We start from the raw sequence: 23,057 nt of genomic DNA on the forward strand, positions 1-23,057 counted from the left end.
ATCCATTAAAATGGATTCTACTTAAAACAAAGCTTGTGTGATGTAATTAGAGACTAAATTTGGCCCTCCACGTTCTCAAAAAATATATATATTGGCCCTCCACAACACATTTGTAGCCGCCAACATGTTAGCAGTTAGCATTTTAATTTCAGGAGAGTTTTGGCGGGTTTTAAAGCATGAAGAGAAAATAATTAATTTTGAAAAACATGAGGGGGTGGGTTTATCATTTGCGGTCTATTATATATACACACAGTTTTCGACAACCATAAATAGCTCTAGTTCGATGTTAATTATACCATCATTTGAAGTTCAACAAATGAAAATGAGTCCAAAGTGGTCCGTTCATGTTTTTGTTATTTTGATTGTGGTTTTGTTATGCACAATTGTAAATTCTCAGCTTCAAGTAGGGTTTTATCGAAATTCATGTAGCTCAGCAGAACTTATTGTGAAAGATGAGGTTAGAAAAAGTGTCCTTAAAGATAAAGGAGTGGCTGCTGGTCTTGTGAGAATGCATTTTCATGATTGCTTTGTTAGGGTAATGTAACTATTAATTTATATTTGCACTTACAAGTTTCTTTTTTTTTTTTTTTTGGATCATTTATATGACGACGCAATAAAGTAACTTAAAGATCTTCGTTGGTTCTGTTTATAAGGGTTGTGATGCATCAGTGCTGATCGACTCCACTTCTTCAAACACAGCCGAGAAAGACTCTCCTGTCAATAACCCTAGTCTGCGAGGGTTTGAAGTCATCGACAATGCAAAGGCTGCCCTAGAATCTGTTTGTAAAGGAATTGTATCATGTGCTGACATTGTTGCATTTGCGGCAAGGGACAGTGTGGAGATAGTAAGCAGAGATAAATTTAATGTTTTGTCCTTCAGGACATTAATTAGCTAATTTTAGGTCCATTTGACTCAACTATTTAGTAAAACCACAGCTCTAAAATATTTAGGAAAAGAATTCCAATTTTACACTCATCTTGTCTTTGGCTAACCTTTTTGGATCCCCTTATTTGTGGATGATAAAATAAAAACAATAAAATGATAATTCTAAACCATATGTATATATTCGACTAATAATGTACACGAGTTGCAAGATCTTTAAAAGGTAAGTGAAAGACAAGATGAAAAAATGATCCATTTCCTTGAACAACACTTACACAAGTAGTTGAAAGTTGATTAGGTGATTTTAATTCATATTTGTTTGGTTTTAAAAAAAAAACACTTATGTTATCTTTACTATTTTTGTTGAAAATATTATTTTAGATCATATTTATCAAACATTAATTAATTATCACCTTGTAATTTACCACAGCTGTGGCCTTTATACTACCAAACAATGCCTTAGTTTGCTTGATGCCATATAACATTTTGTTTGCAGAGTGGTGGGCTGGGCTATGATGTTCCTTCAGGAAGAAGAGATGGAAGAATTTCACTAGCCTCTGAGGCATTAACCCAATCTACCTCCCCCTACATTCACTGTCAACCAACTCACTCAATCCTTCGCAAACAAGGGCTTTACCCAAGAAGAAATGGTTACACTTTCTGGTAATTAATTATATAAATTTTCTAAATATAAATATTATCAGGTGCGGACGACGTCTGCATTATAAAATATCGGACACTTACTTTTACAACACTTTAAATCATTTATGATAATTTAAAAGTGTGCAAGTCTGCACTTTATAAAGTGTAGACATCCGCACCTAAGAATGACTCAAACTATACATCCAGAAATGATTTATTATATACATAAAATAAAACATAATTTTAGTTAATGTAAAATCCATATAACATATACAGGAGCACACACCATTGGACGCTCTCACTGTACTTCCTTCAGTAACAGATTATACAATTTCAGTGGCACAATGAGTCAGGACCCAAGCTTAAATCCCATGTATGCTGCTCAGTTGAAGCAGCAGTGCCCCCAAGACGGTACCAATCCGAACTTAGTGGTGCCAATGAATCCTGGGAGTCCAAGCATCGCTGACACTGGGTACTACATTGATATCTTGAGGAATCGTGGTTTGTTCACATCAGACCAAACTCTGTTGTCAGACCCAGAAACTGCAAGCCAAGTAAACCAAAATGCTAAAACTCCGAAGCTTTGGAAGACAAATTTTGCTGCTGCTATGGTGAAGATGGGCCAAATTGGTGTCTTAACGGCTAGTGCTGGCGAAATTCGAGCAAACTGTAGAGTTGTTAACTAGCTAGCTGCAGATTACAGCTTGGAGATATGAATCAATAAACACACATATGCTTGGTCGTTTACGTACATTGCAACATGTTTGGTATAAAACTAAATTTATATTTCAATTAGTATCTGTACCTTATTTATATATATTAAGTTCATAATTAAGTTCATACTATTTTTAATTAAGTTTATTATTATTTGACTACTTTTGAAATTATAAACATTAAATATGACTATATAAATTATTTCACTACCATATGTTTACAAAACTTTTCATTTTATCATATTTTCATTAACACCGTTAGTTGATTGATAAAATACAAATTTTAGTGGCATCCATTGATTAAATGATATCCGATGCCATGTGCAGAAATTACCATTAGTGCTACAGCGGACTAATTAATTGTTTGTTCTTTCCCTGAAAATTCTTTTATAAATTCAAGTAAAAACCCATCAACAATCCAATTAAAGATAAATTGTTTTCATTGTAAATAGTTTGGTTGGATTATTTTTACCTAAAAAATGCTTTCTACACCCATTTAATGGAAAAACTATTAAAAAAATAAAAATGATTTCTTTCTTTTTCCTTAATTAAGGCTTGTGAGCATTTTACAGAAAACTTTATTTTAATAGTTTTTATTGATATATTATAATTAGAGTTCTACTGATATTTATAATAAAAAATAATTTGAGACTATCTTTAATATTCTTATTATAGTGCAGCCCGAAGGTTGATCCTCACTTAATTTTAGAGGGAGATCTACCCTCACTTTAATACCGAAGGGAAATTTATTCTACACCAAATGCGGGGAGGCAAGTAAACTCCCACATAAGAGGGAAGTCAACTCATAGCCACTACTAGGACTTGAACCCATGCGCCCAAGGTTATTGGGCGTATGGGTATAGAAAACTTGACATTATAGCGAAGTCAAAAGCACCTGAGGCCAATAACGTCATTTAACCCAAAAAGCAGCCCAAAAAGTTGATGTAACGAAAACTCCTAACTAAGAGCATCACCAAAAAGCTCTTCAAATAAGATTTTATTACTTAGAGCATCTCCAAAAGACTCTTCAAATAAGATTCTACTTCTTATTTGAAGAGCCATATCAATATTAAATACTCCAAAAGACACGTTAATTTAGATTCTTCAAATAAGATTTGTTTCTCACTCTTCAATATTGCCGAGTGAGTTTCTCACTCTTCTATTAATATTTTATTATTATTTATTGAAAAGATAAGACTGTAATAATTATTATTTATGTTTCTTTTAAAAAATATAATAATAATTCCATTTGATAGTGGGGAAAGATTTGATTAAAATAATATTAATTCATTCTTATTTGATGAGTCTTTTGGAGGGGATTATATTCTTCTATACACTTATTTGCCACATCAGTAAGCAAATTGAAATTTGAAGAGTAAATTTAAAGACCCTTTTGGAGATGCTCTTATTTAAAGAGGCACATTAATATTTAAAGCTCCAAAAGACACTCCAATTAAAATTCTTTAAATAAGAATTGATTCTCTCTCTTCAAATTTGGAGAGTTAATTTCTTCCTATTCAATTTGTATTTTATTACTTTTAATTGAAGAAAGAGAGAAAAGTGGTTTAATTACTATTGACTTTTCCTTTTAAAAAATAATTATTTGATTAAAATAATATTAATTTATTTATATTTGAAGAGTCTTTTGGAGAATATCATATTTTTTTACCCTTCTATTTGTCACATAGGTAAGCAAATAGTTATTTGAAGAGTAAAATTTATGGAGACTTTTGGAGATGCTCTAAGGATGGCAATGGGTAGAGTAGAGGGGGGTTTGTTAACTTCACGCATCCACTCATGGAAAAATGAATAACCAACCTTGCACCATGTCCATTGTTTGAAAAAAAAAACAAAAAAAAAAACACTCACTCATTTCAGATTTTAACGATTACCAAACCACATTTGTACCCAACAAATTTTTATACAGATTCTTAAACTTAAAAATATACATATAATTCAAACTATAAATTTATAAATTTAACCAAAGAAATGCACATAAAATACTCAATTCTAATTTTATTTTATGTAAATGAGAAATTAAAGTTCCCCTGAAACAAGAATACTAATGAATGAATAATTCTTGTTCATGTTTTCTCATTAACTTTGACAGAATGTATACACTTAGAAAGCTAATTAAAAAGGAAACTAAATAAAGAATCTCTAAATTATGTAAACTAATCCTACTAAATAAAGAATCTCTAAATTATGTAAACTAATCCTACAATATCTCCCTAATATATGCTTTCCTGTTATGACTAAATCAAATAATAAATGAAAAAATACACCAAAAATATTTACAATTAATTGACTAAATCTCCAACATTCCCAAATCAAGATTTTCAGACTTTGAATAGAATTAGAGCGAAAGATGATGAAGAAAAGATTCAAAAATTGCAACCTTGAAAGATTTCTATACTGACTTGGTTATATAATCTAGACTTCCTCACATCAAAGTGGGTGTTGGACAAAAATTGGATACAATATATATCATTTATTATGTTTAGTTACTCAGTTGATGAGAGCAGAGGCAGCGAGTTAGGTTTAGGAAATTACGATTAGATTGATGTAGGATAGTTGTATATTACAAGTAGGGTATTTTTCGAAGGCTACTTGAATTATAGGTGTCCGTTTTTGGCATATAATTTACTGTTTCGAACCTTGCGATGAGACAAATCTAACCTAGAACAACTTTTGCAGTTTTGCCTTGAGGTCGAGCTGAAAATTATACTTATTTCTTGGTCGTTTTTGAGTTTTAAGACTGTTTCCTATTTTTCCTGATTCTTCTAAGATTTTTATTTTTTTTTCTAGAACTTGGATTTGGGTACCGTTTGTTTTCCTTTTCTTATTTTGATTAGCAGAATTTTATTATCATATTATATTTTTGGATTTGCCTATTTTGGTAAATTCGTGATATTTAAGTTTATTATAAAAGAGACTCAAAATCCTAATTTTATTTATTCAGACTTCCAATAAAACTTATTGTTATTCAGAAACCTAATTTCTTCTAATAACAAACATAATAACGTTTCAGTTTCGTCATAGATCTAGCATTTTCCATTTTTAACTTATATTTTTTTTAAATTTAATAATTTAAAAAATAATAAATAATAATGCAAGTTAGCAAATGCCTATCGATTTTCCCTCCTAATCAAACTCGTTCACTACTCGCATTTATTACCAAAACCACCCATTACTCGTAAAATTACTTACAATGGATGGATTTAAGTGGGCATATAAATGCGGATTTGTAGGTGTGTGGGTAATATTGTCATCCCTGCTTGTAACGAGGTTAGGTGGATGGGGAAGAAGGAAGAGAGAAAAAAATTGAGAACAAATTCTTTCTTTAATTACGGCTTGTACAGTAATCACATATGAACATGATCACTTACGTTTGGAGTCAGTCAAATGTACAACACAAAAGCAGCTAAAATAATTGACTTGACGAAAAATTCTAATAGCGTCAACGAAATAAGGATGAGCAGTTGTCCAAAGATAGTTGGCAGGCGATATGATTTTGATTTGATTTCAACAGGAAATATTAATTTTAGTAATTTTAGATCAGGAGACAAAATTACAAGATTTCGAACTAAATATCAGTGTTGAAAGGATTGGGAGCTGAATTTTTGCTCCGAATCCGTTGAAAGGCAATTGATCGAAGACAAACTACGAAAGAGACAAATCCTAGAAATTATTTCATGAATATAATTTATATCGTTACCTTTTTTAGGATATTATCATATAGATAATGCAAGGATCGTCAATTAACGAGGCTTTCTTTGGCGTGACGCTTGGGTTAGAGAAAAAAATTTGTGGACTGAGACTTTTCATCCCCTCTCATCATTTATTCAATCCAGTACGCGAAAAATTCATAACTAGAAAATTCAATAAATTGATAGTTTATGCCAAATAATAGATTTTTTTTTAATAAAAAAACGTATTTTCCCTTGCTCCTAATGTAATTACGTACACATAAAATTTGTGACTTAAAACGTGAAACTAACTTAAAATTTGAAACACAAAAGTACTAACATGTAAAACTTAACATGTTAGTAACTTTAACTCATCACAGCAAATTATTAATCATTTAAAGTAGAATGGAGGACTCATGAAATATTTAAGTGCAGCAGCTTTTGAACTACAACTATGTAACTACAATACTAAATAAGATATTAAGTGATTGTGTGTGGTTTAATTTTTAAACATGTCTGTTTAGAGGATGCTCACTTTCTCATCTCTTGTTGTGAAAAATTTTAATATACTCGTAAGTACACGAATCTAAAAATATAATAGTAGTAATGAGGTCGAACTCATAGGGATTGCTATAAATTGAAATGTATAATTTAAATTTAAAATTAATATTAATCCTAACCTAGTTGAGGAAATTGAGTTTTCAAGAGAAATTAAACTAATTAAACTAAGAAACAATTAAAACAAAGGAGAATTCAATAAGACAAAAATTACCAAGCTTTTCAGAATCCATCAATATTCAACTAGTAATTATCTAATTATTAATTAATCCTCAATTTTAGAGTGACAACTCGAAATCAATCTATATCATCTTATGGATATAACAATTAAGCCCAAATAAAATTAATCTTGTATAAGTTCTTTTTCTTCTTAACAGTATGATATATAAGCATCCCATGTAAACATATTGAACAACAAAATATCAAAGTTTTCTTAAGCACTCTATGTAAATAATTTAATGAAAAACACAGAATCAGATATAATCATATATAAACTTTATAGATCCAAGCACTGATTTAGTCAAATATTAATTTTAACAATCAATAATGCATGACAGAATTAGTTAAAAGATTTAATAACATCCAACTAATCATGTAAAACAAAAATCATTAACATTAAAAAATATATATAAGGAATTAATTAAATAAAAAGATAATTATTTCATTGAATAGGATTTCATCCTTAACCTCAGTATAAGACAATTAGCTAAAATACTTGAATTGAGAACAACAAAATTAATAAAACCAGCCATGCAAATTATTGAAGTGCTGCAGCCGTTATTTTCTTCCCTGCCTCGCGGCTGCCCTTTTTTTTCTCTGGCGGCTTCTCTTTTTATAATCCTAGTTGACAGAATTCTTCTCTAACTTAAATTATAATTGTAGTAAGCCAACCAGCTGCCTCTATAGTTAAATCTTTGAAGATTTTTATTCCAATTGTTATATGAAGCAAAACGGGAAAGCCACCAAATTGAGTTAAAGTAAATTTCTATATTTATCTTCACGTGATGACGATAATCTTCTTTATCTTCATGTGTATGGATGGATTAATTAACTAGCTTCAGTTTCCTCGGCTTCACTTTCATGTGCATGTACGTCTAATTACTTCCAAATTCAATTAATCTTTAATGCTCCCATGGGTAAACCATACCCAACCCATAATGAAATGATTTTCTATATAAAACCCACATCTAACACATTTTCATGATTTACCCAACCCAAACCATTTAATTTAGTTTGGGTTTGGGTAAACCCATGAGTTGTGGGTTTATACCCACCCCTATGTGTACATGCAGCAATGACATTGTCAAATGTCTACAAATGCTAGAATTATCCGTCGCCACGCGTCTTATAGAAAGTGAGGTTATTGGCATTCAATAGACGTTATCTTAATTATCAATTTATTTATAAAAAAAAATATTTTAGTCGATAAACCCATTTTGTTTTCCTGATCAATGAAATCAAATTAGTTGACGTGTAAAAGATCTTTGTGAATGTTAAAAAATTGAGTCGATATATAGTTGTTTCTGGCCATCAAAGACGTTATCTAATAGAGCTTTTTTGTAATGAAGATTCATCATTATTTTTGAAGTTTTGGTGCCACTTAATTTTTGGGCACAGGTTGGAGATACTATTTTTCTCTTATAATTGGGTAAAGTATGTACAATCTCTACCATAAAAATAAATAAAGTACATTTATTTCAAATATTAGTAGGTTAGAACTAGTTAGAAGTATGAGTTGTATTATAATAGAACTAATAATAAATTCGTGATTTAAAATATCAATAAAACTTTGATTGTAAATATTTTTTCTGCTCCTCTTAATACTTGTGTTATAGAGTTATCTTATTTCTTTTTAAAGATTGTATCGTAAGTTTTTTACTCTATTTTTTCCTTAAATAATTGTGTGCTTGTTTTGAAAAAATATCTACAAGAAAATTAATATTCGGCAGGATAAGAAAATATTTGAAAAAAACATAATAGAAAAATTATTTCAAATGAGTTTATCACAAGTAGTAATAAAGATGCTACCTTGAGTAAAAGGTTAGTAATTGAACAAAAAAGAAAAATGATGGAACAATTTGCCCAACCCATATGATCAGTTGAACCGCCCCTGGATGCCTCACTGCCACTGGATGAAAAATTGGCATTCGCATAATTTCACTTCATTTTGTATGATTAAAGTGGAGGGAGCCATGGGTTTGAATAAGTCGTCTACTAAGAGCATCTCCAAAATTCTCTATAAATTTTATTCTTCAAATACTTATTTGCTTACCTATATGGCAAATAGAATGTTGAAAAAATATGATATTATCGAAAAAACTCTTCAAATAGAAATAAGTTAATATTATTTTAATCAAATAATTTTTTTTAAAGGCAAAGTCAATAGCAATTAAAGCACTTCTCTCTCTTTCTTCAATGAAAAGTAATAAAATATATATTGAAGAGAGAGAAATTAACTCTCCAAATTTGAAGAGAGCGAATTAGTTCTTATTTGAAAAATCTTAATTGGAGTGTCTTTTGAAACTTTAAATATTGATGTGACTCTTCAAATAAATAATAAAATCTGATTAGAAGAGTTTTTTAATAATGCTCTAAAGTAAATTATTTTCAAAGCTGACAAACGTGAACATATGTTGTGACTTTGACAAGAGTTGTATTACTATTCCCATAATTGAAATATAAAAATTTTGGTAAACATGTTCACACGTGCCTTTCACGTGCGATTCTTAGTGGGTGGATCGTTTTACAACTATAAATATCCAATTCGCCACTTGAGAGAGTTCGGAACAACAATAAAATCTACTACAATAATAACATGCATTCCTCACCTTTCCCTTTAATGCATCTTGCCACTTTGGCTGTTCTCCTACACATAATAAAATGGCTATCACTTGGTGTAGATTCAGCTTCTCTGAGCATTGTTACGGACAGAGAGGCCTTGATCTCATTCAAGTCTCAAATAAGCCTGGAGAGTAGTTCTAGTAGCCCTCTGTCTTCTTGGAATATTAGTCAAAGCTCTTCTCCTTGCTCATGGCCGGGAGTTACCTGCAACAATTTCGGCCAAAGAGTGATTGGCCTCAATCTCTCCGGCTTCGGAATTGAGGGGACTATAAGCCCTCATATTGGCAACCTCTCACTCCTACGTTCACTTCAACTCCAAAACAACAAGCTTTCAGGGACTCTTCCAAGCGAAATTGGTAATCTTTTTCGCTTGAGAGTTTTGAACATCAGCTCCAACAGCTTACGAGGTGTAATACCTCTAAACATAAGCAAGTTAACTGAGCTCAAGATCCTTGACTTGACGGCAAATAAGATTACAGGCAGAGTTCCTGATGAACCACTCCGTAATCTTAGAAGTCTGCAAGTCCTGAACTTGGGGAAAAATCTTCTCTGGGGCTCAATTCCACCATCCATTGCAAATCTGTCATCACTCAACACCTTAAACTTAGGCACAAATAACCTCACTGGCAGCATACCAAGTGATCTGAGCCGTCTTCAAAACTTGAAATTCCTTGATCTCACCATCAACAATCTCATTGGCACTGTTCCTTCTACCATTTACAACATGACTTCTCTTGTTTATTTGGGTTTAGCTTCAAATCAACTCTGGGGAGAGATTCCCTATGATGTTGGGGATAAGCTCCCAAATCTTCTGGGCTTCAATTTCTGCTTCAACAAATTTACAGGAAAAATTCCAGGGTCTTTGCACAACCTCACCAATATACAAATTATCCGGATGGCGCACAACCTTCTGGAGGGAACTGTGCCGCCAGGTTTGGGGAATCTCCCTTTCCTAAAGATGTATAATATTGGTTTCAATAAGATTGTTGGCTCAGGAGATGAGGGTCTTTCATTCATCACTTCTTTAACGAACAGCACCCGTCTCAACTTCCTTGCCTTCGATGGCAACCAGTTTGAAGGCGAAATTCCAGAATCCATCGGCAATCTTTCCAACGTGCTCTCAAAACTGTACATGGGAGGCAATCGTTTTTATGGGAAAATACCTACCTCGATTGGCCGTCTCAGGAGCTTGACTCTGCTGAATTTGAGCTACAATTCGATTTCTGGCGAAATCCTAACGGAAATAGGCCAATTACAAGAACTGCAGTCACTGGATTTGGCTGGAAATCAAATCTCTGGTAGCATTCCGAATACCCTTGGTAATCTCAAGAAGTTGAACCAGATCGATTTATCAGGAAATGAATTGGCCAGTGAAATACCAACTTCATTTGGAAACTTTCAGAATCTACTTTCTATTGATCTGTCCAACAACAAGCTCAACGGAAACATCCCTAAAGAGATTCTAAGCCTATCTAGTTTGACCACCATTGTGAATCTGTCTAAGAATTTCCTTGACGGAACTTTGCCCGAAGAAATTGGCATGCTAGGAAATGTCGTTACCATCGACCTATCAGCCAATGGCCTGTCCGGTAATCTGCCAAACTCCTTCAAAAACTGCAAGAGCTTGGAGAAACTATTGATGGCTAACAATAAATTCTCGGGGCCTATTCCAAATATTTTGGCGGAGTTGAAGGGCTTGGAAGTTCTAGACCTCTCCTCCAACAAACTTTCTGGCTCCATTCCTTCTGATCTCCAAAATTTACGAGCCCTTCGTTCTTTGAATCTCACATTCAATAATCTAGAAGGAGTAGTTCCCCGTGAAGGAATTTTCAGACATACGTCCATGGTCCATTTGGAAGGCAATCCAAAGCTTTGCTTGCATTTGGGATGTGAGAACTCTTCTAGTCATGGAAGAAGGCGAATCATTATATATGTTATAGTTGCCATTATTGCTATCATAGCAGGTTGTTTCCTAATTTTTTGGCTGATTATTGTGAGGAAAGGCAAAGCGAAGCCCATTGGAGTTTCTACATTATTCAAACATAGCCCTCAAATGATTTCATATGATGAGCTGCGTCGAGCCACAGGGAATTTTAGCCATGAAAATTTGATTGGAAGTGGGAGCTTTGGGTCAGTGTACAAAGGATATCTCAGAGAAGGCATTAGTGTCGCAGTTAAGGTTCTTGACATCGAAAGTACTGGAACTTGGAAGAGTTTTTTTGCCGAATGTGAAGCTTTGAGAAACACCAGGCATCGTAATCTTGTCAAACTGATAACATCATGCTCTAGCTTGGACTTCAAGAATATGGAGTTTCTTGCTCTGGTATATGAATTCCTAGGTAATGGAAGCTTGGGAGATTGGATTCATGGCGAGAGAAAGAATGAACATGGTAATGGACTTAATTTTCTGGAGAGATTAAATATAGCCATTGATATCGCCTCTGCACTGGACTACCTTCACAATGACTGTGAAGTTCCAATAGTACACTGTGATTTGAAGCCAGGCAACATTCTTTTGGACGAAGATATGACAGCAAAGGTGGGAGATTTTGGGCTGGCCAGGTCTCTACTAGAGAGAATAGGCAATCAATCTTCTATTAGCTCCACACACGTTTTAAAGGGTTCAATTGGTTACATACCTCCAGGTTAGTGCCTTAATTTACAACTCTCTGCTTCCCTTGAAGGTTTAAGTCGTCTACTATAAATTAAACTAACCATTAAATGAATATTAAATCATGATGCAGAATATGGTTTAGGTGAAAAGCCATCAACAGCTGGAGATGTATACAGCTTCGGAGTGATGTTACTCGAAATTTTTACCGGAATGAGTCCAACCCATGAGAGTTTTGCTGGAGAAGTTAGTCTTGTTAAATGGGTGGAATCAAATTTCCCAAAGAATGCGCTGCAAGTGTTAGATCGGGAGCTGCGACAGCTGATGATGAGCAGTGAAAGCCAAACCATACAATTACATGATTGTTTGATCACAATCATTGAATCTGTTGGGCTGTCCTGCACCACTGAATCTCCCGGTGGTCGCATTGACATCAGAGAAGCTCTCCGCAGGCTCAAAAATGCTCAAAAGATCCTTCTTAAGCGGCGGCAGCCTAATGAAAAAACCATGAATTAATACACACACACACACATATATATAACATAAGCTCGTTCGAGAGCAATTCACGCTGCTGTCAGTTGATGTCAAGCTTAATAATGCAGTGCTGTGTATGGTACAAAAGCGTGGGAATAAACAAATCGGAATTTGCTGACTGTTAATTACATTATTTCGTATGATATACCTTTCTTCCAGTCTTTATATCTAACTAAATTCACAATATCTCTCACAGTGCTGGTACCGATTAATGAGCTTTCACCAAATTCTAACAGAAGCAAGTGGCATAGATTTACGCTGAGGATGCATTTTTAAATATTTTTGCCATTTTCAAAAAAAAAAAATTAAACTATATATAGATAGGCGTATTTCTAGAAATATATTGAAAAAGATTTTTTGAACTCCAATCTTTTGAAAGGCTTCATTCACTCTCAATGTACTGTATAAAGGGAAAAACAAAAACTCTATGATAGCTTTTATGAGCTTGATCTTGAATCAGCTTTACTTGGGTAGCTGTAATTTCACTATTTTAATTTATTGCTTAACATCAACTGAAGTCTGGACAAAACTCAACATAGGATTTCATAAATAAGCAAAGAGAAATCTATTGTTTTACCGTGACCTTAGCGAAATATGAAGAGCACTCTCTTACTAGTATTGTGAGACTTCTTTCGGCTAAAAACAAAAGTGGGTGAGTTTTATATCTATGAAATTCCAGGATTTCTGGAATAGTTCCAAAGTAATTCCACCATTCAATGAACCAGTATGAAAATATGAAATCGATTCCTCTTTTGATGTAGAAAAATCAAGAGCACTATTGTTGTCAGTTTAAAACAAAAATGCATTAAGCCATGCTCGATAGTAATTCCAATAACTATGACCTGGAGGGCAAAACTATTTGAGAATTTTTTGTACTAATTTGATTTTTCCCCCCTCAGGAGGAGTAAGAACTTTCAAAATTTGACTGTGGAATAGGTAATAAAATTAGATTTTTTGGACGAGGGTAATGTTTGAATTTAGCTAATTCTAAATCAATCAAAATAAATTCATAAAAATTTTGATTTTCCCTAAAGTCTTTTGGTTCGAAATGAAATCTTTCTGAAAGAAGATTTTTGACAAATTGTTGTGCATTTTTTAAAATATATTTATCTTCCAATATAAGAATTTTTTATTTCAAGATTTTTTAAAACATTCTTTATCTTGAAAATAGCTTTTAAGAGGTGTTCGATTTGCAAAAGGAACAACCTCTGTGTTTTTGTTCAAAGAAAGAGTTGTTTTTACAACAGATTTCAAATCTATTATGGAACTATTTCTATCTCCGGTTTTGCTGGAGAAATCGCAAGAGTTACTTTTGGAGATTTTTCAAACAATAAATCCATAATTGAATAAATTTCTCTCTTGACAAATTTTTTTGGAGAAGAACTAGATGTAGCCTTCTCTTTGAGGTTTTGATCACTTTGACCTCTGAGAGCTTCTTTATCTTTACACAATTTCATATCATGAATTTTAGAACTGGAAGATTGACCGTAAGACGATTTTGACGGTTTTTTGGGTGGTTTTCTTCTCTTGGGGTTTACGTGGCATTTATACCTCCCTCGGAGAAATTCCTTGGTGAGATAGTCAAGAAGGAAATTAGACTTCCTTTTTATACAAGAAATTGCTTGCCATCGGGGAAATCTATTTTGATGCAACATTTTTATCATGTTTTTTTGTAAAATCTCTTTTGCAGATTCGCAATCAGCACATACAAGAAATTTTGATTTAGTAAATCTCTTTTGCAGATTTTTAATTTATTATGTATTATTTTTCTTTTGTTTAATGATACCTCCATATCCTATTTCAGATGCATCAATTTCAACAATTTTGTAATTATTTAGATCAGCTACATGCGAACAAGGCAAAAACTTGATTTGATTTTTTTTTTTATTTGTTTGACAATTTGTGTGTGTGCATTTTCCCATAGTCTAGGATTCTTTTTTATTTAATTAATTTGTAATTTTCTTTTGTTTAAAACTTTTTTTTAATGAAAATTTTTTTCACTAAAATTCTATAGAAACAATGTTAATTTTTTAAATAATTAATAATCTTGTATGAATTTATTGGTTTTATTTTATATTTACTAATTCTGTGCATAATTTATAATTTTTATGTCTATTTCGGTATTGATGCCGTAGTTTTCGTTACGGCATTATAGAATTGTCTTGAATATCTAATATTTCATTCATTATTCTTTGTAATTCTAATGGAGCATTTTTTAATTCAAATGGTACAACATTCCATTTATATTAGTCAAATTGTATAGTAAACACAGTTTCAAGTCTATCCTTTTCTTTTATTTGTATTTGCTAAAACCCAAATTTCATATTAAACTTCAAAAATATTTTAGCATTATAAAGTGTCTACAGTAAATCTTTTTTATTGAGAATTAGATATCTAAACCATCTTAAAGCTTGATTTAGAGGTTTATACTTTGGCCCCGGCCGTTTGGGATTGAGGTTGAAACTCAATAAACTATTTATTTCATAAGTTTTGATAAAAATAGTGTTTGGTAAATTTTGTAAAAGCAGCTTATTTTATAATTTTTTCCATTTCATAAACAGCTTTTAAAAGCAGGTATAGGGTTGCTTTTCATAAGCAGCTTATTTAATAAGCTACCACACTTTTTTAAAATACCTATTATAACCCTAGTATTTTAATAAAAAGACAATTATATCTTACTTATCCATAAACCCTAATCTATAAATTATTAAATATTATTTTACCATCACAATTTAGTTATCGCCATAACCAAGTACGTTCTCTTCAATTTTGCTCTAGTGATGGAAAATGGAAAATTTGCGGAATTTTATTGCAAAAAATTTATTGTCGATGTAATACATATTACTTTTTATTTTATTTAGATTATATAAAAGTATAAATTTTTATCATATTTTATGTAATAGATTATGAAATTCTTCACATTTCTCTTAATTGAGCCTTTTTAATGTAATTTTACATATTTAAGAAAAAAAAATATGTCCAAACAATTTATTAAGCATAAAATAAAAAGTAATTAAAACGTATGTCTATTTTGGTCATTATATAATACAACAACACTTTCACAATAAGATTTACCAAACGCATGTACTCTACTTTTTAAACTCACAGCGGCCGCAACAGCACAATTTACCAAACATTGAGCTACTTTTTTAATCAGTAGCTTATTTCATCTGCACAGTACAAACAGCTTATTTCATCAGCCTCCGCAATCCCAAATTGGGCCTTTATCACTAATTAGCATTCTTCATTACATAAAAAGCCAAACAACCCTAAGGAGATTGGCTTTTTCTAATTAATTTTTTATTCAAAAGATAATCAATTTCTTTCTTACAATAATTTTCTCATTCTTTATTCATTTGTACTGGTCTAGCTTTTCTTGGAATTGATTTTCCCATCAATTTCTTTTTCGTAAGGATTAAGGAAGTTCAGCCATATATTGTTTTCTTTCCCAAAAAGCATTTAATAAGTTTGAACAAATTGTTTCTTTAATAGTTTATTGAAGTTGTAAAATTCTTTTATATATATATATATATGGGTAATTTTCAGTTTCATTCCCTGAGGTTTGGGGTCCCTTCACTTAGATAGAATGTATAAGGGTATCTCCACTTTGCACCCCTACCGTTAGTATAAAGTTTAACTGTTAATTGATTGAATAAATGATTGAAATACCCTTGCTTCAGAAAACAATATTCTAGATATATACTGGGCACTGGATCATTCAAAAATGTGGCACCAAATTATATTAATATCTCAGTAAAACCCATGAGAAATACACTTATCATTTGTTGTATCAAGCTCCTAGTTCGATCTACAGACCAACATTATCATGGTAAGTAATCTGCACACTTAATAATTATTAAAAAAAAAAAAGAACATCAAGTACAGACTTTATTAGTTTAAATAAATACATGCATTTTCCATATTATTGCTCTTAATCTTGTCCGAAATATTCGTCTTTAACAAGATGTTAACCAACGTAACAACTGTTTATGCAATGAATATTCACAATTTAGAGATAAAACATACAACCCAACTAAAATTAGCATGCCAAGTTCTTGATTCTAGCGGCGGTCATCCTCTAAAATAAGTATCCAACGAAGAAATAACCAACTAAAACAACAATTTTTATCATGGGTTTTCATGATTTGATTTATAAAAAAAAAAAACATGCACCACCTCTGCAAACCAACATTAGCATTATTGTTCAACCTTAGCTTTACTTTTAGCTCATCCCAGCACTGTAAAAATGAAAAAAAAAATACAACAAACAAGGGAAGTTTCAGTTACCTGGCATGCGGCTCCATCACAAGTGGGTGGGTTCTTAGTCGTCATCGATATTCGCTCACGGCCGTCGAATCAGTTTGAAATCTTACATCAATTCCTATCAAACTTGATTTCGATTGCTTCCCCGAAATCTTATTCCTCACAACAACGAATTCGCTTAATGGTGATATGAATTTGCTTTTTCGATTAGTGAAGATAAAAATTAAACAAATCATTGTTTTCAATTTGGTGTAAAACTTGTTGAATGCTAACATGCTTCTGTTATTACCCAGCGGACATAACAATGTTTCTGACATGTTCCAGTTTCCAAAGTGCAAAAATTCAAAATATTTTTAATAATTAATTAATTTAGCATGCAATTACTTAAATGTCCTCACATACTGAATATATATTAAACTTTATACTAATGGTAGGGGTGTAAAGTGGAGATACTCTTATACATTCTATCTAAGTGAAGGGACCCCAAACCTCTAGGGATGATACAGAAAATCACCCGATATATATATCTCTTTTTCTTGGATTTGCTTTTCTATTCTTTGTATTATATTTTCTTTTACGCAAACAAGAAAGAAAAGAAAATTTATCAAACATGTAATGTAAATTGTGCTAGGAAATCTTATTGTAGAAGAAAAAAATTTGAAAAACAATAAGAAAATTCATATTTTTATAATAGACCCAAGAAAACCAAATACATCAAAAAAAGATAAAAAGTTCCAAGAAAATACTACAAAAATTTTCAAATAAAATAATTCTTTGTTCAAATGTGGAAAATCTGGACACACAACAAAATATTGTTGAATAAGAAGAAAAATAAACCAATTAGAACTTGATGAAGAAATTGTTAAAAATTTTGAACTTATATTAATTGGAACCTCTTCTGAATCCGAGGAACGATATGATAATTCATGAAATTACATTTTAAGTTCAAAACTTGTTTTAGCAAAAATCAAATGAGTACAAGAAAGAGTTTTTGTTATAATTTTCAAATGATGAAGAAGACTAACAAACCACTGAAGATTCAATTGTTGATTTGGCACAAAACAATGAAAATAATTGTTATGAAATATTATGAATTAGTCCATATATAACAATACCATCCGTAAAAGTCACATGCCAAATGGGGAATACTGTGAATCATATGTCCGTAACAATAACTTTAACTGACTATTTGTATCACAACAACTTCAGTCCCTAAAGTAGAAGAGTGGAGTCATACTTGACTTTGAATTTTCGCTTGCAACATAAGTCGTCTAATTTTCTAAAACTTACCTGCTCACGGCGAAGTTCCACCTATCTAAATTTTATTACTATTATAGCAAGCCTCATATTTCTAGTCTTATATTAGGGTATATATACTCCATTAATATTCAAATAATATATCTACATCATCATACCTACCCAATTAAAAGCAGGGATGGATAAGGGCCATGCGGACTTGACGTCATCCCCACCCTTCCTCCAGTATATCATTGACAGTCCCAGATTGACCTAAAAAAATATTGCCCTTTCTCAAGATGAGACAGTTGGAAGTTGAACAGAGTTCATTTAGCTCATGACCAACGTGTGGGTTCAAGTTCTCATTGGAGAAAATAAACTTTAAAATTTAAAGAAAAAAATTACTTGAGTTTCTTACTAGTTTATTAATTCTATTAAAATAGTCCTTATTAGATCTATAAAAATAGTCCTCATAAACTCTTAAATTTATAAACCTATAAAATTAAAACTTTAACCTTAAAAGAATAAAAGCCCACACTTCCATTGAAAAAAAAAAAGGCTGTGATAATTGACCCTCTTAACCTATCTCTCCTACTCTTAGTTTTCCTCATTAATTTCTCAAATTACTCCCGTACAAAAATGATTACATTATTTTCTCTCTAATATTAGCATCATCTCCACCCGTTTTAATCAAATTTTCACTATGATCTAATTTGAACCATTAAGTGGTTGTTCTCACCTGATCAAAGTCAAATCTAATTATAACAAATAAATTTTACATTTTAGGAGGAGATTGGGCTATATTTGGGGTTGGGCATATTTTTCTACTATCCAAGGTAAGAGGTGTAGTTGTGGTAATCTGGAAGGTGAACTTAGGTGATTTGGGGAGGTAAATTGAGTTCGAAATAATATAAAGAGCTCTGTGGATTTAATTTGGAGAGTTGATATAGAGACCTCAAGAGAGCTCTGAGGATAGCTCTAGAGAGCCTGTCTAGGGAACGCAGTAGAGCTTGTAGGATAACTCATATGAACTCATATATGAAATACGATTTAGGCATCAAAATCATTATAATAAGCAGAAAATAAGTATAAACAATAAAGAACACACAAGATTTTATGTGGTTTGGCCCTTTGGCCTACATCTATGAGCATAGCTTATCTCTAATCCACTATATAGATAAAGTATTATATGATTTACTTTACAGCATGTCAGTATGAACAAACCTTATTAAAGGTTGTTTATGGTGAATATAAGATAAAAGAGATGTGAGTTATAGAAATTAGAGAGTTCTTTAAGATAAGAATAAGGGAAAAGCTTCTTTTACATATGAGATGGTCAAAATCTTTTATGGAGGTATAAAAAGTGAAGAAGAAAACCTAGAGATGGAGGAAGAAGAAGAAGATGAAGTAGTCTCTTAAGAAATTAAATCTCTAAAAATATCCCCCAAGAGTTGGATAAAGCAAAAGGAGAGAGAGAGATCCCCTGAAAATTGAACATGTGGAGCTTATATAGGAGTGCTCCTAAGGGTATTTTAATAATTTTGGATAATTAAAAAAATTTCATTTCTTTATCCTTCATAAGTGAGGTTATTTTAGTATTTTACATTCTTACCCTTTGATGGTGACATTCATGAGCTTGAGAGGTAAGGAAACATATTTCTTTCTTTTAGCCTCCATAGCTAGGAGCGTGGCAGCCTCTTAGTCTTGTGGTCTTACTACTTTTCAGAGGATAACAAAAGAACAACTAATGTAGTCCCCTCATATTGTTTTGCTCAAAGAATTTTTTTTTTTTTAATTAGCTCTTTATCCTTATTAAAAAAATGTATTTTAGTCTTTCTCATGATGACGTGCACTATTCACATACTGTCTCTAACCATCAAAATTTATGTTTCAATTATATTCCTTGATGTTTGACATATTTATCAAAATTATCTTTTTCCTCAAAGAGTTTTCTTCTAACCTTTGAGAGTTATACTGGCATTCCTCAAACAAACTGACTTTACTTGTTATTAGTCCATATCAACATCCAAATTTCCTCCCAAACACCACTATTGATCTTCATTGTAACAATTAATCATGACCAAGTTAAAATTATAGATCACAACGTTTTTAATTAAAATAAAAATCAAATAATCAAATTAAGATTACAAAATAATTAGATCCATAAAAATCAATAATTGTAGTCGCTTCCTTTTCTTTTTCTTTTATACCCATGTGGTTTTTAAAACCTGTTTTTAATGACAAACTTCATCCAAGTTCAAAACTTAACAATAATCGCACATTAAGTAAGTGTTTTAAACTTCAGACTTTTAAGTCACCCAAATAAGATAGACCCAATAATTTAGTCCCCAATAAATTAAAAGTGGACAATCTTGAACCAGTGCCCGGAGGCCTCCTAACCACAAAGAATGTAAAATTGACAAATCATAATTACTTCATTTTGTATAATTAAAGTGGAAGGAGTTAAGACTTTGAATATTCACTTGCATAAGTTGTCTTCTACTTTAATGAAATTGACTTCAACGAAATTAGAAGTTAATATGTTTGCGGCCTACAGATAGTATGATGTGGGAAAAGACGAAATACGCGCATACCACGGGAATTGGTCAGAGGTGATATGCCGAACCGTAACGATTAGTCTTTTAAACTTTAGACTTTTAGGCCACCCAAATGAGACGGATCCAATAATTTAGTCCCTAATAAATTAAAAGCGGACATTCTTGAACCTGTGCCCAGAGGCCTCCTAACCACAAAGAATGTAAAATTGACAAATCATAATTACTCCATGTTGTATGATTAAAGTGGAAGGAGTCAAGCCTTTGAATATTCACTTGCATAAGTCGTCTTCTACTTGAATAAAATTGACTTCAACGAAATTAGTAGTTAATACGTTTGTGTCCTATAGAAAGTATGATGTGGGAAAAGACGAAATACGCGTATACCACAGGAATTGGTCAGAGGTGATATGCCGAACCGTAACCGACTAACCGTTCATGCTCTGTGACATGTATGATGGGACTATAATTTTTTATATTAAAGCTAATAAATAATATAATTGGGGGACCCACCTATCTTAAATAGCAGAATATGTTTAATTGGTATAGTTCCACCCTCATCACCACAACCCCCCCCCCCCCCCCCCCCCCCCCCCCGGCGGGGGGGGGGGGTGTCGTGGGGTGGGGTGGCGGATGATTTGAGATTTAACATGAGAAATACTTCAGTGCTGCTGAGGTTAGAGCCTTAGAGGAAGACCCATAATCAGTGATACTCTATCAACCATTAGTTATAATTTTTTTTTAAAGTAAAGAATTCCTCAGATGAATTCAACGTACTTAACCAACTAAAAGGTTTTTATGGACGAGAGCATCATCTCAGCATGACTCATATTAATTTTTTTTCATTTAATAGATGTGAATGATCTTATAGTAAAACCTTGACAAATGAATATTCAATAAATTAATAACCTCGCTTAAATAATAAATTTTTTTGGTTCCGAGTCTCCCGACTTAGGCCAATGTACTAAAATAATAATTTTGCTAAATCCGTAAGATCATTTTTTTTAATCCTTAAGGGCTTAACGAAAATATATATTAATAATTGCTCAAATATAAAAAATATTAACAATAAGCAACATATAAAGTTTATATTATTAAGGATTTTTTTTATAACTTACATTTCTCAATTTTATTCTTAACATTCTCATTCTTTATAAGAATATTAAGAGTATTTGATATTGTTGACTGGCTTATAGAGAAGTGAAATTTTTATTAAACTCATTGTTGTAGATCTTTTTGACTTAAGAAGGGATGTTTATTTTAATATTTGGACAATACTTTCCTCATCCCATCAGTCAATGTTGATTTTTTTTACTTCTTTCAAATGAGATGTTATCATTCAGTGATTTGAGTCTAAAATTAAAAATAATGGATTATGTATTTATAGAGTTTGTGTTCCATGCTCTATGAATTATGTACAATGTAATTACATTAATTTATTAATATCATTTGTAAATACATGATAATTAAAATGTATTTACATTCACTTCTTGGCTTCTATGTACATGTAATTGTATTAAGTTATCAAAATCATTTGTAAATACATGATAATTAAAATATATTTACATTAACTTTTTGGCTTCTATGTACATATACTTGTATTTATAATTCATACATGAATCCTAGTTAAAAGAATAATACATGTACGAAGAAAACTCTTTATAAATTAATAAATATTCATTTATCGATAAATAAATAACCTCGATAAAATTATAATTGTTCCCGCTCTCAACAATATTATTTTATAAAGGTTTTACTGTATGTAACTTCTTTCTACTCTCAACTTAAATGATAATCTTCAATTTACTTCCAAAAGTGTGAGAAATTCACTTTACTGTTATTTCTATTTAAAAGACGAGCAAAAATTGGGGCATGCTGGTGATTTTTTTTTAATTGTTTTCATTGCAGGAACTAGACTACTAGAGGTAAGTTGATGTTTTCACACCTTGAAAAAGTAAATTGAAAATTATTATTTTAAATAAAGGGTAAATAGAAGTTTATGATATAATATAAAATAAATATTCATTTAATAAACAAATTTTACTCTTGTTCTCAACAGAGGAGTCCTATGATTTTATTCGCTTTTCCAATGATAGTTGTGAGGTTCACCGTGGTTGTATTCCTATTTCCCCATTTTTAAAGTCTACAAATTTAATTAGCAAGTTAACACGTGCCTTTCACGTGCGATTCTTGGCAGTTGGGTCATTTATAAATACAGAATTCGTGTCTGTTCAGAGCAACACAAAAACCTACAGTAACATGCATTCCTCACCGTCCCCTTTAATGCATTTTGCCACTTTAGCTGTTCTCCTCCACGTAACATGGCTACCATTTGGTGCAGATTCAGCTTCTGTCGGCATCAATACGGATAAGGAGGCCTTGATGTCATTCAAGTCTCAAATAAGCCAGGAGAGTCCCAGTAGCCCTCTGTCTTATTGGAATCCAAGCTCTTCTCCTTGCACATGGCCTGGAGTTATTTGCAACAACTTCGGCAACAGAGTGATTGGCCTCAATCTCTCCAGCTTCGGACTC

At 31.9% G+C, this 23,057-nt stretch overlaps 2 protein-coding genes and 1 pseudogene across 2 annotated transcripts; all 3 read left to right on the forward strand.

Annotated features, from left to right (window-relative positions):
* The first annotated feature begins 322 nt into the window (after positions 1-322).
* Positions 323-2,211, forward strand: LOC18050556 (peroxidase 5). The gene is given in 5 exon segments (XM_024190717.1): positions 323-535; positions 654-845; positions 1,380-1,454; positions 1,456-1,546; positions 1,802-2,211. Coding segments are annotated over 5 exon segments (981 nt in total).
* Positions 2,212-9,300: 7,089 nt separating this feature from the next.
* LOC18050557 (putative receptor-like protein kinase At3g47110) lies at positions 9,301-12,462 on the forward strand. Its single transcript, XM_006446367.2, has 2 exons — positions 9,301-11,971; positions 12,071-12,462. The coding sequence occupies exons 1-2, from the start codon at positions 9,301-9,303 to the stop codon at positions 12,451-12,453; spliced, it is 3,054 nt and encodes a 1,017-aa protein (XP_006446430.1). The 3' UTR covers positions 12,454-12,462.
* A 10,323-nt stretch (positions 12,463-22,785) lies between these two features.
* Positions 22,786-23,057, forward strand: part of LOC18050559 — a 5,072-nt pseudogene continuing 4,800 nt past the window's right edge.

This window comes from Citrus clementina, unplaced genomic scaffold (genome assembly GCF_000493195.1).
Source record: "Citrus clementina cultivar Clemenules unplaced genomic scaffold, Citrus_clementina_v1.0 scaffold_2, whole genome shotgun sequence".
NCBI lineage: Eukaryota > Viridiplantae > Streptophyta > Magnoliopsida > Sapindales > Rutaceae > Citrus > Citrus x clementina.